The sequence below is a fragment of the Oxyura jamaicensis genome, chromosome 1, assembly GCF_011077185.1.
Source record: "Oxyura jamaicensis isolate SHBP4307 breed ruddy duck chromosome 1, BPBGC_Ojam_1.0, whole genome shotgun sequence".
In the NCBI taxonomy this organism is placed as follows: Eukaryota; Metazoa; Chordata; class Aves; order Anseriformes; family Anatidae; genus Oxyura; species Oxyura jamaicensis.
The window spans coordinates 25,480,665-25,497,230 of NC_048893.1; the positions used below are offsets into that span (position 1 = coordinate 25,480,665).

General features: G+C 43.2%; 1 protein-coding gene across 1 annotated transcript; it reads right to left on the minus strand.

Moving 5' to 3' along the window:
* Positions 1–2,545: 2,545 nt before the first annotated feature.
* On the minus strand, positions 2,546–7,794 carry LOC118158793 (U6 snRNA-associated Sm-like protein LSm8). The gene is made up of 4 exons (XM_035313475.1): positions 7,654–7,794; positions 7,339–7,379; positions 5,096–5,223; positions 2,546–2,797 (listed from the first exon to the last, which is right to left on the minus strand). Exons 1-4 carry the CDS (start codon positions 7,682–7,684, stop codon positions 2,707–2,709), a joined length of 291 nt encoding a protein of 96 aa, XP_035169366.1. The 5' UTR covers positions 7,685–7,794; the 3' UTR covers positions 2,546–2,706.
* Between the last annotated feature and the right edge of the window lie 8,772 nt (positions 7,795–16,566).

The following is a 16,566-nucleotide window of genomic DNA, read 5'->3' on the forward strand; positions in this document are numbered from 1 at the left end:
ACTGTTACCTGTGGAATAAACTAAATTGCCTCTCACCAGTGCACTCTGGAACACCAGCCTGGTATTTAGGATTGTTTCTGTATGAACCTGTAGAATAAAAGTCTCAGCGGAGTGTACTTCAGCCAGCAGAGGCTAACAGGTGGAATTATGTTGCCACAGGGACAAAGAAACATTCAAAATACAGAACCAATATGTTTGCTACAAAAATAGTATGCTGATTAAATTGTGATAGACGTATCATTCAAACCACCTGTTTTATCACCAGCTCTAGCACATTCCATTTGATAGCTTAGAAAATGGGTTGAAACATAACGACTAACTCCAAGGACTAAGGGTAACAGGTCATAGTTAACAGCGAGGGTACATAACATCTGCATTTTCAGCAAAAGTCCTCAAAAGAGAATCCATGTTCTTCCAAACCAGTAACCGGCTCGTACACCATGTGATATTTGAAGAAATTTGCTTGTAAATGTGTTGACAGTGAGGCACTGCACGTGGACTGCAATTAGGGAAGTTGCCCTTGGACCACAGAAGATGGTTTCTGCTTCGCTTCATACAGAACTGACTTCAACTCGTTTTTTCGTAAGCCAGCACAGCCATTTCACTGGAGACATCCTTTTCCAATTCTAGCCAAGACTTGTCCTTTCACTCCAAGATCTCTATTAAATAAACAAAAGGAGGAAGTGACCAACATCAGGCAATGCAGGAAAGTTAATGGCATATTATGATTACCTCCAATTCAGCGTAACTTCCTTTTGTCCTTAGCGTCATCTTTCCCTGCCCTGCTCATTTTTGTAAAATCAGTTCATTAACCTGCAAAGACACACTGAATTTTCGTAAATGTCACCTGTTATGTATTGGATATTTGGTTTATGCTCATGGCAGGAAAAGTTAGTTCCCAAGCACACTATGGACTGACACCTTTTTCCTACCTCAGCAGAGCTCTCCATGTACCCTGAGGAACCAGCTGAGTCGCTTGGCCACAGCAGTCAGCATTCACTGAGTATGTTCACATCCAAGAAGGGGATTCTTCTTTCTGAATACTTGTCCTTCCAGAAAACAAACAAACAAAACCCACCCCTTCCCAGAAAATACCACCCTGCATCTCCTAGGAAACATTTCCTTTGTCACATCTGTACATACAGTGGGAAACCAACTGGCATGCACAAGCTGACGTAGCCCTGTCCCCCACAGTAATGGTTTCTGGTTCTTTTTTCCATTACAGTCCTCTTTCATACCTCCTAAACACTGAGGGCGTAACTCTTCCCCTCAAAATTCAGCTCTTCTTCACTTATTTCTTCAGTACCTTCAACAGTTTTGCTACGTTAGCTGTGGTGTGCTTTTACCTGGAGTTAAGGCACACAAAACCTTCGCGCTTAAACCTCCACCCCAGATTCCTCCTCCTCCGGGGACTAACATTCTCTAGCTCTCTTTTTAGAGTAACGAATACAAGGCCAATTTTCTATGCCCACTTTCTGGCTTCAATCCTATTTATTTTTGCCGCTGATTCATTTTATGAAAATTTATAACTTAAGAAGTTATTAAGTAACTTTCACTGGCAACCTACTTTTTAACTTCTATGCAATAGAGCTTTGATTTAATAAAAAACACTGTTCCGGACTGGTTACAATTCAGCCTTCTGCATCAAATACAGCTTTCTTCAGTGCTTTCTCTCTGCCATATACTTGCAGGGAGCTAGCTATCCGCTACAGAGTGCCCACAAGTTTACACGGCTATAGTCATCTTTTACAAGTGTTTAGAAATATATTGGGCCCTAGCTTTCATTTCAGGAACCCCCTTCTGGCTATATCTCCTGGCCTTGCTTCCTTCACCAACACACCCAGTACAGGCTTTGGTCAACTCCAGACCAAAACCAACAGCATCAAATTGAAGTAAAATCTGACGTTGAAACAGAAATTCAAATTCGAATGTAAGCCAAAAATTAAAAAGCAGCTTAGCGTTGCCGAGATCTAAGCATGAAGGTAACCCAACTCCACAGCTGCCAGTTTTCAGTTTTTAGGCAGAAGTCTGCTTCTGAGCAGGCTCCTTCTTACAGGGCTGAGTTGCTGTCCACAATGCTAACCAGACGTGTGAGCGGGCCATTTTTTGCCTTCCTCACTGGAGAGGGTTCAGTTTGACAACGCAGAGCATGTCAGCCTGTACTTGGGCTTTGTGCTGCCAGTTCTCCCAAGTATCCTTTTTCTGAAAGAGTTTAAACTAATCTTTCTCACTCTCTCAAAGAATGCCCTAACAAGTACATTTAGGGCAGCCTGGGAGTTGGAGACACATCTTACCTTTAAACTCTACACTGTAGCCTCCATCCCGTACACACAGTTTCACAGGTCCAGACAGAGTGAATGCAAGAGCTGAGGTCGCTCACTGTTACACAAAAAAGCTTTGGTTTACCTTCAGGAACGAGTTCTCTACCTCAGCAAGTCCTTACACACCACGTCAGGACTGCCACTGATACCGCTTGAATTTACCAACACAATTTAGAGTGAAATTGTCCAGCATGAAAATCCAAAGTAAATTCAATGAAAAAATCTTTAGTAAAACGTAGAAACTTTAATTTACACGCGAAACTACAACATATTCATAATAAAAAACTGGTGACTAAAGTTACACACGATTTGTAAAAACTGTCAACGTTGTTAAATAGGTCTGTACAATCAAAGATTTACAAAGTCCCTGTGCATTTTCTTCTTTTCAATGCACAACTGAATTTAAAGGTTCTGCTCGAATGTTCCCCAAATCAAGAGCTGAATCTGTCTCTTCATCAATCTCACCAATGACAGCACTGCAAAAAAAGAAACACAGGCCACCATTTGTTAAGATCCCCAGATACAAACCAGGAAAGCCAAGTCTGTTTTTATTTTTGAAATTTAATTGTAGAGCTCTATCAGTTGAACTTCAAATTTTGATGGCATCCCCCCCTCTCCTTATACCATTCCTGACTTCACAGCAATCAGTCACCTCTATCGCTGTGCCCTGTCCAACCCAAAAAGCCCCTCCCTGTTCAGACTTTCCTCGACTGACAACATTTTGCACCTCTAGCTATTCTGCCTTCTGCTCTTTGGGCATTTTCCTGCTGCATCCCTCTTGACCACAGCAGTATACCAAGCGTTTACGCAATGACATGCTGCTGGCTGTTTTAATTTTCTTTCCAGTAATCCCCAGCAGTCTTTCTCCCTGGTGAATCGGCAGTTATGAAGAAGTTGCTAGAGATGAGGGTAGCACTGAGTTCGAGAGTAAGACATCCCAGTACAGGCGCCTCGGTTCCCGTGATTATCAGTGCAGACCGAGGAATTTGACTTGCCTTGAAACAGAAGCCTGGCAGCTGAGCAGCTTTCTTAGTTCCACCACTGATTAGATCCTCACTGTGCCGGCAGCTTTGACAACACAAACGTACACTGCTTACGCTAACTGAATGTGCAAGGATGGACCAGCATGAAACCTAACTTCTGCTTCGGATAGCATAAAAACACACGTATTTAAGAGGTTTATCTCTTTAACCAGCTTTTCTTCACAATCTTTACTACTGCTTTACACACAGCTGACTAGTACTACAGTTTTTTTATTTTTCCTATTTCAACAAATGCTTCTAAAACTGAAGCTGTCTTCCTCCTAACAATCTTTACCTGCTGTTGAAGCACACTGAGCTTTTCTGATTTATGGTGCATACCCTCTCCAAGATGCTAGCACGCATCTTTAACACTGAAATACCTACAAACATTTTGTCCCTTGACTGTTCATTTTCCTTTTCAACAGATTCTCTGCCTTCTCAGAGATGCCTTTTTTTCACGTTGCTGTTACTTGGCTGCTTCCCACTCCCTCCTCCTAATAAGAATGCTGAAGGTCAGCGTGTCAGGAATTGCAGGAATACAGAATTATCCCTTCTAGTGAGTATGTTTCTGAATTTGTTAAGTTTACAAAAAACACAGAGTATTTTCTATGAAATAATGTTTTAAGAATATTTGAGTAACACAGCAGCCTGGTCTGGTGAAAAAATGAAGTGGTAAAAAAAAAAAAAAAAAGATTTGGTTTTGTTAGAGCAGCATCTTTAGCCCTACCTTTGTTCATTTCTCAAATTGCTTCTTTCATTTATTTTTGCTGAAAAGATTACGTCAAAAGCAATGAAGACCTTGTAAAATAATGCTTTCTCAATGATGTCAGATAAACGCATCCAGCTATAAACCCAAGTCTTGCCATTCCCTAGAACTATCTGTTGAAATCAGACAATTAAAAGTCCTATCCAGACTCACGTGTTGGTCACTGCTCTTCCTGGTTGTGGTAAAAAAACAGAACTCACTTTTTGCCATGTTTCAGAAAGCGGCTGCAAAATTCATCTTCCTAGCAGGCCCGTTTACCAGGCCTTCTTTCCACTGCTCTTGCAACCTCCCCATCTCTCTGGCACATCAGCTCTGCATTTAGTGGGTTTTGCTCTCATTCTGTCGTATCTTTTGACATCAAGTATCAACTGCCACCTTGATCTGTTACTACACCAGCTTTGACTGCCCAGTTCTAACATTGTCAGCCAGAACCTTCCAGCATTTTCCAGATTATCAAGTGTGCTCTGCGCACATCGCATCTTAACTCTCCCTTAGCCAGCCTAAAAATATCCCATTAAAGTTAACCTTGTACACCACATCACTGACCTCCTACACACAAGCTCTGTTGTGCCACTTGTTCATTCTTCTTTTTCTCTCTCGACAGACCCTGCCGTTCTCAGGCTGCAATACACAGCCCACACACAGACGCCTAGACTCAAGAAAGGCAAATGCTGACCTTGGCACCAGCCCTTTTCCCACACTGCTATCAGGACGCGACCCGGTTAACTCAGAGCTCAGGAACTCCAGGCTAACACCACCTGAACTACAAAATGCAGGCACTTCGGCAACAGCAGCAGCTATTTTACTGCTCAATGTGCCTCAGCTCTGATAGCTCCCTCTCAGCGCTGCTACACACCCATACAAGGACGTAAGATCCAGACGTATGCAGACACAACTGCGGACGTACATACAAACACGTGCGCGTAAATATACAGACGTGCATACTTTCTTTTTAACTGAATCAAACACAAAATTACTCGACTTACACATTATCACCTCGTACAATGTACAATCCCAGCACTACTTGCTCAACTCCTTGTGAAGAACTGAACACTCGCTCATGGCTCTCATCCAAAATCAAGTTAATGGTCTGATCAAAACCTTTGAGGGTTCCCTAAGAGAAAAAAGAAAAAAGCACACAAACTTAAGGCACTCCAACTGACTTTTAAATTTACATCCCTGCTCCCAATTATATCTTAAATAGCAAAGGGGCAATACTGAGGCACTGGAGAGCAGCTGCTCTGCTTGGGTCTTCCTGCGAGGTTTAAACACAAACAGCTGGAGAACAAAACTTGGAAAACGGTAATTAATTTCAGGAAAAGGTATCTCAGTTTACTGTGTGGCCGTGCTAACAGCTACATTATTTAGTATTACAAAAAACAAAGTTTCCCTCATGCCAACGATGTCCTCTAAACAGATAATTTCACTATTTCTTCACTACTTTTTTTCTTCCTTATAGTGAAATATCTGGAAGTGAAAGGAGAAAAATAAAGCCAAGGAACATTGAAGTTGGATTCTTCAACTAACCGGTACTGAATCCATTTTTAATACGCGATTTTAAGTGACGTCTCTTTAAAGGAGGTTAGCTTGGTTCCACAACATTACTCAACAAAAATGCAAAACACACAAAAGGAAAAATTTCTGTGCTACTTCAACAAGAGTTGTGGAAAATGGAAACACAATTGATACGCGTAATTTATCATTAACTAAGAAATTTAAACTCACTATGCAAATAATATATATAGAGAGAGAATAATTGTTTTCTCCTTCTCCTCCTCATTTTAACTCCTAAGCATTTTTTCATCTCCTATTCCATTCCATACACTGAGCCTTTGCAGTAACAGTATCTTGCATCGTATCACAAAGTTAACCAGCTTCCAGCCAGACACGCTGGAGGGAAGGGGTTGCCATCCGGAGGGACCTGGACAGGTTTGAGAGGTGGGGCTGTGCAAACCTCATGGAGTTCAAGGCCAAGGGCAAGGTTCTGCACCTAGGTCAGGGCAATGCCAAGCACAAACACAGGCTGGGCAGAGAAGGGACTGAGAGCAGCCCCGAGGAAATGGCCTGGGGGTGTTGGTTGATGAGAAGCTCGACATGAGGCAGCAAGGTGCGCGTGCAGTGCAGAAAGCCAGCCGTGTCCAGGGCTGCACCAACAGCAGCGTGGCCAGCAGGGCGAGGAGGCGATTCTGCCCCTCTGCTCTTGTGAGACCCCACCTGGGGCACTGTGTGCAGCTCTGGAGCAAGGACATGAGCCTGTTGGAACAGGTCCAGAGGAGGCCCACAAGGAGGATCAGAGAGGCTGGAGCACCTCTCCTATGAAGACAGGCTGAGGGAGTTAATGTTCAGCCTGGAGAAAAGAAAGCTCCGGGCAGATCTTACAGGGGCCTTCCAGGGGCCTGCAGGGAAACTTGGGAGAGACTCTTTGTCAGGGAGTGTAGTGACTGGACAAGGGGGGATGGCTTTAAACTAAACGAGGGTAGGTTTAGATTAGATATAAGGAAGAAATTCTTTACTCAGAGGGTGGTGAGGCACTGGCACAGAGAAGCTGCGGATCCCTGGAGGTGCTCAAGGCCAGGCTGGGTGGGGCTTTGGGCAGCCTGGTCTGCTGGGAGGTGTCCCTGCCCGTGGCAGAGGGGTCGGAACTGGGTGGGCTTTAAGGTCCCTTCCAACCCAAACCGTTCTGGCACTTTATGATTTCTGGTGAAGCTATTACATTTTTACTAAAAATACTGCTTCCCCTTTCCAGAGGCCGCTCTAAGCTAATGCAGACAGACAGGAAGATTCAGTCCTTGTGCAATGATCACACTGCTAAGTGAAACTGAAAATAGGAAAGGATAAAAATAGGGGAGGAAAAGGCATACAAGAAAATAAATAACACAGAAACAACAAAACCAAAACATTAGACAGTCTGACATAGAACTGTTTGCCAGTTCTCAGCTTTTCACGCTTAAACAGAATCCCACTACAATTTCTTAGTATTACAGGCTGATTTGTTCTGTAGCTGCACGAAGAAGTGCTTCTAACATGAAAGGTGAAGAGCTTGCTGAACGAGGAGGACGTTTTAGAGAGGAACCAAACAGCTGACCAAACAAGAAACGCACTTTCTGGTGCAGAAACGGCTATTTGGCAAAGAGCTAGCGTGTTTGCGGGTACGAGTCTTGCAACGGACAAAGCCGACAGGCGAGGCGCTGTGGGGGTAAAACAAGATGTGAAAAAATTGAAGCCTCACCACAATCATTCTTCCATCAGAAGTTATTACTGCGACAGTACCTGGCAGCTCGTTAAGGAAACTCGTAGAGACGCCCGAAGCAGCACTACTAACGCTTTCTGTGACAAGCGCCCCACGCACCAACGCCACCAACAGCTCGGTGACGAGCCCGGCCTGCCGCTCGCACCCCCCCGGCGGCCCGGCCGCCCCCCTCTGGCGACCCCACACCCGAACGGCCTCGCTTCACCCCCGCACTGCCGGGCCGTTCCGATTAAAGCCCGCTCAACAGAAGCGGGGCTCCCACAGCCCCCCGGCCCCCCGCAGCCCCCCGGATGCGGTTGATGTAGCCCTCCAGCGCGGACGTCATGGCGGCCGCTCCTGCCTCCGCGCCTCCCGCGCGCCGCAGCCGGCGCCGGACGCTTCCGGCGCGCACCGATGACGTCACGCCCCGCCGCGCAGGCGCAGCGGCCCCGGTGAGGGGCCGGGAATGAGCCAAGCGAAGCGCGCCGGGTGCGGCGCGGGGGCGTTGCGCTGCTCCCCCCGTTCCCCTGCAGATGGTTCCGTCCCGGGGGAGGGAGGCGGTGGCACTGCGCATGCACGGCCCGCTTCGGCTCGGCGCCGCCGCTGGGGGCGGGGTCTGCTGCAGCGCCACCCCGGGGCTTCCCCCGGGGCTCCGGGAGCCCTGGGGCGGGGCCCGGTGGTTCCCGGCCCTTGCATAGAATCGTGGCACCGTTAAGGCTGGAAAAGCCCTCCGAGGTCATCTGGTCCAACCATCGCCCTACCGCCAGTGTCACCCACTAAGCCATGTCCCTAAGCACCACGTCCAACCTTTCCTGGAACACCCCCAGGGACGGTGAGGCCACCACCTCCCCGGGCAACCGGCTCCAACGCCGGACTGCTCCTTCTGAGAAGAAATGTCTGCTCATTTCCAACCTTATCCTTCCCTGGTGCAACTTGAGGCCATTCCCTCTGGTCCTGTCACTAGTCACCTGTGAGAAGAGGCCGACCCCCAGCTCCCCACGCCTTCCTGTCAGGTAGCTGTAGAGAGCAGTAAGATTTCCCCTGAGCCTCCTCTTCTCCAGACTAAACAACCCCAGCAGTTCCTCACAGGACTTGGGTTCCAGGCCCCTCACTAGTTTTGTAGCCCTTTGCTGGACACGCTCCAGGGCCTCGATGTCCTTCTCGTAGCGAGGACCCAAATACATGAGTTCAGAGAGCTAGGTGTACACCGCAAGGCACAACTACATATGACTAGCGTAGCTACAATTAATATAAGAAGTAAAAAGAGTTTTTTGTTTTGTTTTGTTTTGTTTTGTTTTTTGTATATATAATTATTATTATTATTATTTTTTTTTTTAAACGGCAGAATGTTTGGTAATCATGACACGAGCCAGCAGAAATCTAGTCCATTAATGGCTGCATCCTGAGACACTTGAAACAAACGGGATGCTTGCCAGATTTGCTTAACGTCTGTTTGAAGCTGCTGCTGCTCACTCACATAGACACAGCAGCTGTGGTTTATCACAACACAGACACCTCCCTGAGCTGCAGGTAGTGTGCTTAAGGCAAGAAGATTTCCCAGGGCTGTTTGGGAAACCTCTGTTATTTCTGTTTGCATTTGATGAAGCACATTGGTGGTGGCATTGCTTATAACTTCTAGTGTTGCAGAAGTACTTATTATCGCCCTCTCAAGTTCTGTTCTTCCCAGTGAGGGGAGAAAGCCTTCCACAAAGCATGAAACTGGAAATTTCTGTCTGAAAGGGGATTATAAATTTCTCATTTTTTCCCAAGGTGTTATAAAGACAGCCTGTGATCTTACCCAGCCCCTTATGTCTGAGTGGTCATGGAGTCTAACAGGTAACCAAGGCTCCCAGGGCACTGGCCCCGTACCTTCCATGTTGAATTACTTTATGTGCTGTGGGCAGAGCCAATACACTCCTCCTGGGGCTATCCACCAGCGGAGGCTGATAGACCTGCTTCTCTTTCTGTAATTTCTTACGATTTTGTAATTGGTATTTTCAACTGTAATAACACTTTTACATTGTCTGGTCAAATTTCGGGAACCTACATATGATCCCTGGGTGGCATGCTTCGTATTGGTCCTCTTAACTGAGTATATATGTGACAGATTTTCCCTTTCAGTAGGATACATGGGGAGAGAGGGAAACTGATAGAGAAGAGATACTATCAGTGTTCGAGTTTGTTAATTGCCACACGTCTCTCTTATTCACAGTGAGCGGTACAGCACACGTGGGACTTCCCTCATTTTCCAAGACAGGTACATGGGTGCACACCCAATAAGATGACATATTTGCAAAATGGATTTAGTTTAAAGCTAACTGAACTATAGAATTCTCTGTCCAAGTACTGGAACTGTAGGTCAGTCCCACTATGGAAAATATAACTGGAATAAAAATCATTTTGTCCTTTTAAACAGCAGTTTCCAGTCCTCAGCTGGTTCAACTTGCCACAAAGTCTTTTGTGCTCCTTCTTCTGACGGTTATGTCTCACTTCTCCCTTTGTGGTGCTGCTGCTTTTATGCAGGTGTATCAAATCCAGTTTGATCCCTTCCACTTTGATTGCATTGTGGGTGTGGAGCAAGACAGCGTAAGATCTTTTCCACTTTTCCTTTGGAGTCTCATCTTTCCACGTTCAGATCAGTACCTGATGTCCAGGTCGGAATGGATGCACCAGTACATCCAGTCGAACCAGTAGTCGCTCCTGTACATATCTATGAAGAAAGGACAACACAGCAGACAAAGACAGCAAATATTGTCTCATCCAGCCTTCCTCCCTTACATGCATTTGACTCCCTTCTATCACCAATTCGTTTACATGGTAGGGTTTGCTATATAACAGCTCAAAGGGGCTAACTTTTTCCCTAGCTCTGGGGACAATCCTAACTCCCAACAAAGCCCAACAAAGATAGGGCCTCCAGCCGTTTCAGTTGAACTTCCTGATGAATTTTAGTTAACTGCTTTTTCAGTGTTTGATTCATTCTTTCTACTTGTCCTTGCGGTCCCCAGGGAATATTTAAGACCCCCCTAATGTGTACCGTTCTCAGTACTCCTGGAACCACTTTTCATATAAAGTGAGGTCTGTTGTCTGAGGAGATTCTAAAATGAGGGATTTTTTTTCTTTCAGCAAAGCCTTTTCAGTATCCCTAGTTTGGCATGGGAAGACCATCCCGTGGATGTGCCCACCAGCACCAGGAGTTATTGATATGATCCTTGTCAAGGCAATTTGGAAAAGTTCACTTGCCAATACTCCCAAGTTTCATCCCTTTCCTTGTCACGCTTAGCGGTGGCTTTGGCTGGATCTTGGGGTTGTTTGCACAGCACAGAGGGCACCTTCACGCTGCTTGGTTTCTGACAGTGCACTGTTGGTCATATTGCAAAGCTCTTTGGGTTTACCATGGCATAAGTGACACAGTCTGTCCCTTCATATACATTTTTCATTAACTGTTTATTCATAACTTTTGTTATCAGGATCTGTCCATTGGGGGTCTCCCACCATCCATCTTTCTGCTTTGTACCTTTTTATTATTATTATTATTATTATTGGCTAATTGGACCTCTTTAGTTGCATATTCTGGTGGATTGAGTGACGTCTTTGCAGAGGGGAGTAACATACCTCTCATGGTGCTTTTCTAGCTGCTTCCTTGTCTGCTGTCAGCTTTCCTGTCAGCTTTCCTTTATTATGTTGTGATCCTTTTCCAATGAGAAATACAGTGGTCAAGATCTCTGCAATTCAAACAAAATTATACATTGTTTTTAAAAGATGTGTAGTGTCAAGTAGGTGGTGATTCTTATGTAGGGATATGGATTTTATGGTTACAGAAATCCTCTTTCACCTTAGTCTGTAAAATGGAATGGCAAAGGACTCGGACCATTTCATTCTTGTGTAACTCCACCTCTCACTAGACTTCTTCCCTTTCCCTTTTGGTGGCCCGTTATTCCTCCTGATGCACCCCTGCTTGCTGCCTTCCCTACTTTCTGTCTAGGTGAGGCACACAATCTCTCCAAGAGTCCTGTGCGATAGAGTGGCGTATGAAATCTCCTGGATTCAGTGATGGCACTGGAAGACAGCAGTCAGGAATGCGGGGAGCCAGACTGGTACTTTGCACAAGAAGAAACACCTCAGAGAAGTTAAGTTCAGGCATTCAGTAACAACCAAGCTCCAGCGCTAGGGTGTTTTATCCACCTTTCCCCGTGGTGGGTAATGCAATCCCTGTCAGTAGGCAGCTGGCTTTCAGAAGTGTTCTGCAGCATGTTGTGCTCACAGTTATCCTCTGCACTGCCATGTATAAAAGTTGTCATGAATGCATCCCTCTAATGGTGTTTAGTAATACAGCAGTTGGTGATACCTGGTATTACACAGGTGCAGCCTCTTTTAACAGTGTATTTACCAAGCTTCTTAAAGCATGAGGACAATGCTCCTGTTTAAGCACCACTGCCCAAATAGTGTTTATGGAGCCACACTAAAATGAATTTTCTGATACCCATATTTTTGACAGTATTAACTGCACCATCTGCCAATGTTTTCCATCGTAATGCTGAATGGGAAGTAGTGTTTCAAAGTACAAAACCAGTGGGCCACTTCCAATCCAGTGTATTGTGAAGTGAAGGTTACATAAATTTGTGATTAGAAAAATATTTGCTGCAAGTTCATGATCTTCGGTAGGCAGAAGATTAGCTTGGGACTTTGAATATGAAATTCACCTTTCTGTCAGTTTTTGTATGACTCTGAGAAAATAATTTTAATCTTTGTCAAAGTTTTCTAATCTGTCAGTGAAAACATTGTGATGGGTGTCAGAAAATATTTTTAAATAGCATTATATCTTCATATAATCAGGAGATTAGATTCTCTGAAGCACTGAGTGGACATTTACAGGAGAAAGCTCTTGCTAATAATACTTTGAAAAAACATGAGGAAACTAACTTTCAAAAAAAATCTCATTAGTTCTGAGCCGTTTCAGCTGTACACTTCATAAATCTTCATTTATTGAAATACTGAGAATGTATCTTTTAGTAATTGAAAAGTACAATCAGGTGTTTAAAATACAAACTTAAAATTCAAAGTTGTCTATTTTATTCTGCATTTTGTAGAAGAGACTGAATAACTCGACATGGATGAGGTGTCAACCTTTCTTCTCATTGACTGATTGAATACTATTAAAAAGGAGCCTCAGATCATGTAAATTAGGGCAAATTGGTTTTATTTAAAATGTCTCGGTTCTGTGTTCCCTGACTTCTGCATATTTGCCTTTCAACCGTAAAATATTTTTGTAGGACTTTATTTATTCATTTATTTATTATTTTACTGTATAGATGCTGCTTAGAGTTTAGATTGTCCCTGCCAGTACAGGTCCAACTTTCTTCTATTTCAGTAAAGACACTAGGGACAAATTGGCAAGAGGTGCAAACTGGAACTCATCCAGCCCATGTTTTAATCCCCGTAGGAAGTACTGCTTCTGGACAATAGGCCACTATTGTTTCATCGCCTTCCAGAGTGCTGATTGCTTCATTTCACATGAACAACTTTACAACTGCAGGGAAAGCAAAATGAAGTTTTTAAAGCTAAAGTAGCCAGGGAAAGTAGACAGACACCTCCTGGCACCTCTGAAGGCAATGGCACCAAATGAGCCTCTCGGGAATTTCTCTAATACCTCAGGCTTTATCAGAAACATGACAAGAGATATTGGAGAATATAAAATGTGTTTGAAATTGGGTATTACATGAGACCTATTCTCTTAAGCTCGTACTGTAAAAAGCTTAACAACTGCCACTAAATCTTACACCAGGATTGGAAGTAGTTATTATATATTCCATGTAAGAGGCTGAAGATCTTTTCATTTTTATTTTGGTTTGACATTTTCTTTTTCATCTTCCCTCTAAAGATAGATGCTTTCAAAGGCCAGGAATATGAGCTCATTAGGATACGAGGATGCATGATAAAATCTTAAATACTTGCACAGCCACATTTTCTCAATACTTGATCCTGTAAGAATCTGGTACCTTGTTTATTTTAACAGTATCCCTGAAAAAGAGAGAAGGCCTGTTTCTCTTATTTTGTGAAGAAAAGCTAAAAGCCAAAGCATAAGGCTTAGATCTGGGCTGCTGAAGCTAAGTACACAAGCTTTACCGAATTAGATGCTTAATGACAGCTGGCATGCTTGATATAAAGGAACTCTGAAAACAGAAATCCCGACCTCATCCACACAGATTCACCCCAGGCTTTTCTGAAGGCAGGCAGCTATGCCCGTCTTCTCAGAGTCCTAAGATAGGTTCAGCCTTCTGTTTGAAATCTCTGCTAGTATCGTTCTCCTCTCATGTAATAACCTCCACAGAGGAAAACTCTGGTCTAATTTCCTCATCTTTTTGAAAATAAATAAAAATCTGACGTCTCTCACCTCTCTCAGTAGCAAGTTTGGTGTTAGGTGTTAATCAGGGGGCATAATGTGCCCTTTTATTAAAGATGTGCCACAAGCAGAGGATACATTAATTTATTTGGCTAGTGAGATACCGAGTCTGAAACTGTGGTTAAACTACTTGTCCAGTAGAGGGAAATCTTAGCTTCTGGTTGTATTACAAGCTCTTTTCAGAAATCCAGTGGCATTTAAGACGAAATGAATAAACAGCTTTGAGCATCCATTCTCTCTAGCTGGTCAAAATCTCTCGAGTCCTAACTTTAGGTGTAGAAGAAATTCAGTATTTAAGTCCAAGCATGTCACCTAGTCTTCTTTACAGAGAAAAATAATTAGTTTTCTACCACTGGATGAGATGCATTTTCCACTAAAGATCTCCTTGTCTCTCCATTGGGGAAGACATATGTATAAAGGGATATGAACTGGTAAGGTGACCAGCTCAGACACAGATATTTTATACATTTCCACTTATACTAGGCCACAGAAATTTTAATCCCGGTGTCTGTAGTTGCCAATACAACATCAATTTTAGGATCAGAAACCTGCAGCTAGTTATTCTTTTGCCTGTTTCTTCTGTTCAGTTGCTGCAGATCTGCTTATGAGGACAGACTAAATAACTGAATATAAGCATAATGGCCATTAAGCTCTCAAATAACTGAAGAAAAAAAAACACCTTTATAATAAGGATTTCCCTTTCTCTTGCATTGTTTAGCATATAGCTTGATAATAACATTTACTCCTGTAATTAAAATCATTTTATGTATTTAATTGATTCTCCATGCATCAAGGTTGCTGGGGCAAATGATTGCTGCATGTTACACTTTCTACAGAATATATAACCAACTAATCATGCCCTGGAGTGTTTCTGCACACTCTTCTGCTTCCTTACAGTGTGTCAGGGAAGGAAACCCCGCAGTGGTAGTTGTAGGGTGTATTTGCAAGCAGTTACTGTGTGTAAACTTGTTATCTGGCCTAGGGCTGGTGGAATGAATGATCTGTTGCTGCTGTCTCTCTGTGTTTATCAGCTTTACATCTCCCAGAACACACCAGCTTCTGGTGGCTTTGCTTTCCTTAGTTATTAAGAAGCAGACAGGTTTTATGGAAACAGCCATGCTAAAAAGTGAAATGGCTTTGTAGAGTTCTCAGGAGAAGAAAGGCCTGTCCAGTGCCACTGTGCTATGGCATACCAACATTTAATGGGTTCCCTGTCAGATCTGATGGAGAAAGGTGCAACACCTACTCTTCAGGCTTTCTTGAAAGCTGAATCTCTGAGGTAATGATCTGTTTGAGAGAACAGGAGATTTAAGAGAATTCTTACAGCAAAACCTCCAAAATTGTGAACATCTGTCAGCCTGCTCAGCAAGAATTGCATTGCCCAGTTGCTGCTCAAGAAAAAATAGCACCTGAGGTTGGGAATAATGGAGTGGTGCATACCAGAGAAGAGGAAGCAGACAGCACATTCTGCAGAAGAGAACTGAGCATCCCCAAATCCCATGCATTTCATTATTTAATCCTTCTGACAGCCTTTCTTGTACTTTCTGAGACCCAAAGACTTAAATCTCTCAGACTTTTATCTACATTCCCAGAACATCCCTAGTGTAGTCCTTTAGTCCTTCATTAGTTTATACAGACCCAAGCTGGCTAAACATGATTGATTCGCGCTTGTGTCTTCGGGATAAACAGAGACATCCCTTCACCTCTGCTTTGCTCCTCCGAGTCTTCAGAAACAACATCAGCAGTGCGAGGACAGATTTTAACTGGTAGCTGGAGAGAAGTAGAAAGATCCTGCTCTCCTCATGCATGACTAGCTGCTATCTAAGTTGTGTTTTGTGTAGTATATTATTACAGAATTACATCAGATGACAGGTTTTTGCTATGAAACAACTGGAAAATATTATAAAAGGTTAGCAGTCTGAAAACTGCCAGTAGACACTGAATATAAGTTACAATGCATTAGAAACAAACCTGTCACATGAGTAGTCCCAAAGTACTTTTTATTCATCTTTAGAAACTCAGTTACCAAACACCTGATCTAAATTTTGTTTGTTATGATAGCAACTGCTGCTCTCATAGCAAACATTTTTAAATAATGATTTTACTCAGAGCTCCTTTATATGAGAACATGCATATTTTTCCAGCATTTTTTGCTAATATAGACAAAATATGATACCAGTCCTAATGACTTTACATTCCCACTTAATGTGCTAGCATAAAAAATAACATTGCATGTTTCTATTTGCAGGAAAACAAAATCTCATCTGCTTAAAAAAACAAAAAACAAACAAAGAAAAAACTGGAAACATCTGTAGAAGTTTGCTACCATTATCCATTTAGATGGTAATTTTAGGGGATGTCATGAACTCTTGGTAGGAAAAATGCCGTTGCTAATGGGTCGTGTACCTTCAGCTACAGAATTAGCAAAGCAAGTAGATTGTTGTTTTCATCTGCTCTAAGCAGAGTATTAAGACAGTGCTATTGTACAGAAAATGAGTAATAAGCTTCAAGTAGCTGACATTTACCAGCATGTCAGGTTCATCATTTTTTACAGTCATACTTGAAATTGCATTTGCTAAATTGCTCTCATGAAGCAGGCTTTTCATTCTGATAGATTCCCTCCTTTTCAAAGTATAATTCATCTTCTTGTAAAAGCACTGATCCTAATCTTCAGCCTCTGCTAAGATGACTAGATCTTCCAGTTTTAAATATAAGGTCCTTTATCTTAATACTCCCCATAGTGCTGCCCATTTGACCCCATTCTGCTTCTTGTTTCATTTGCTCTGTGCCACAGGATCATGGTGTAAAAGGAACTGTAGATTGTCAAA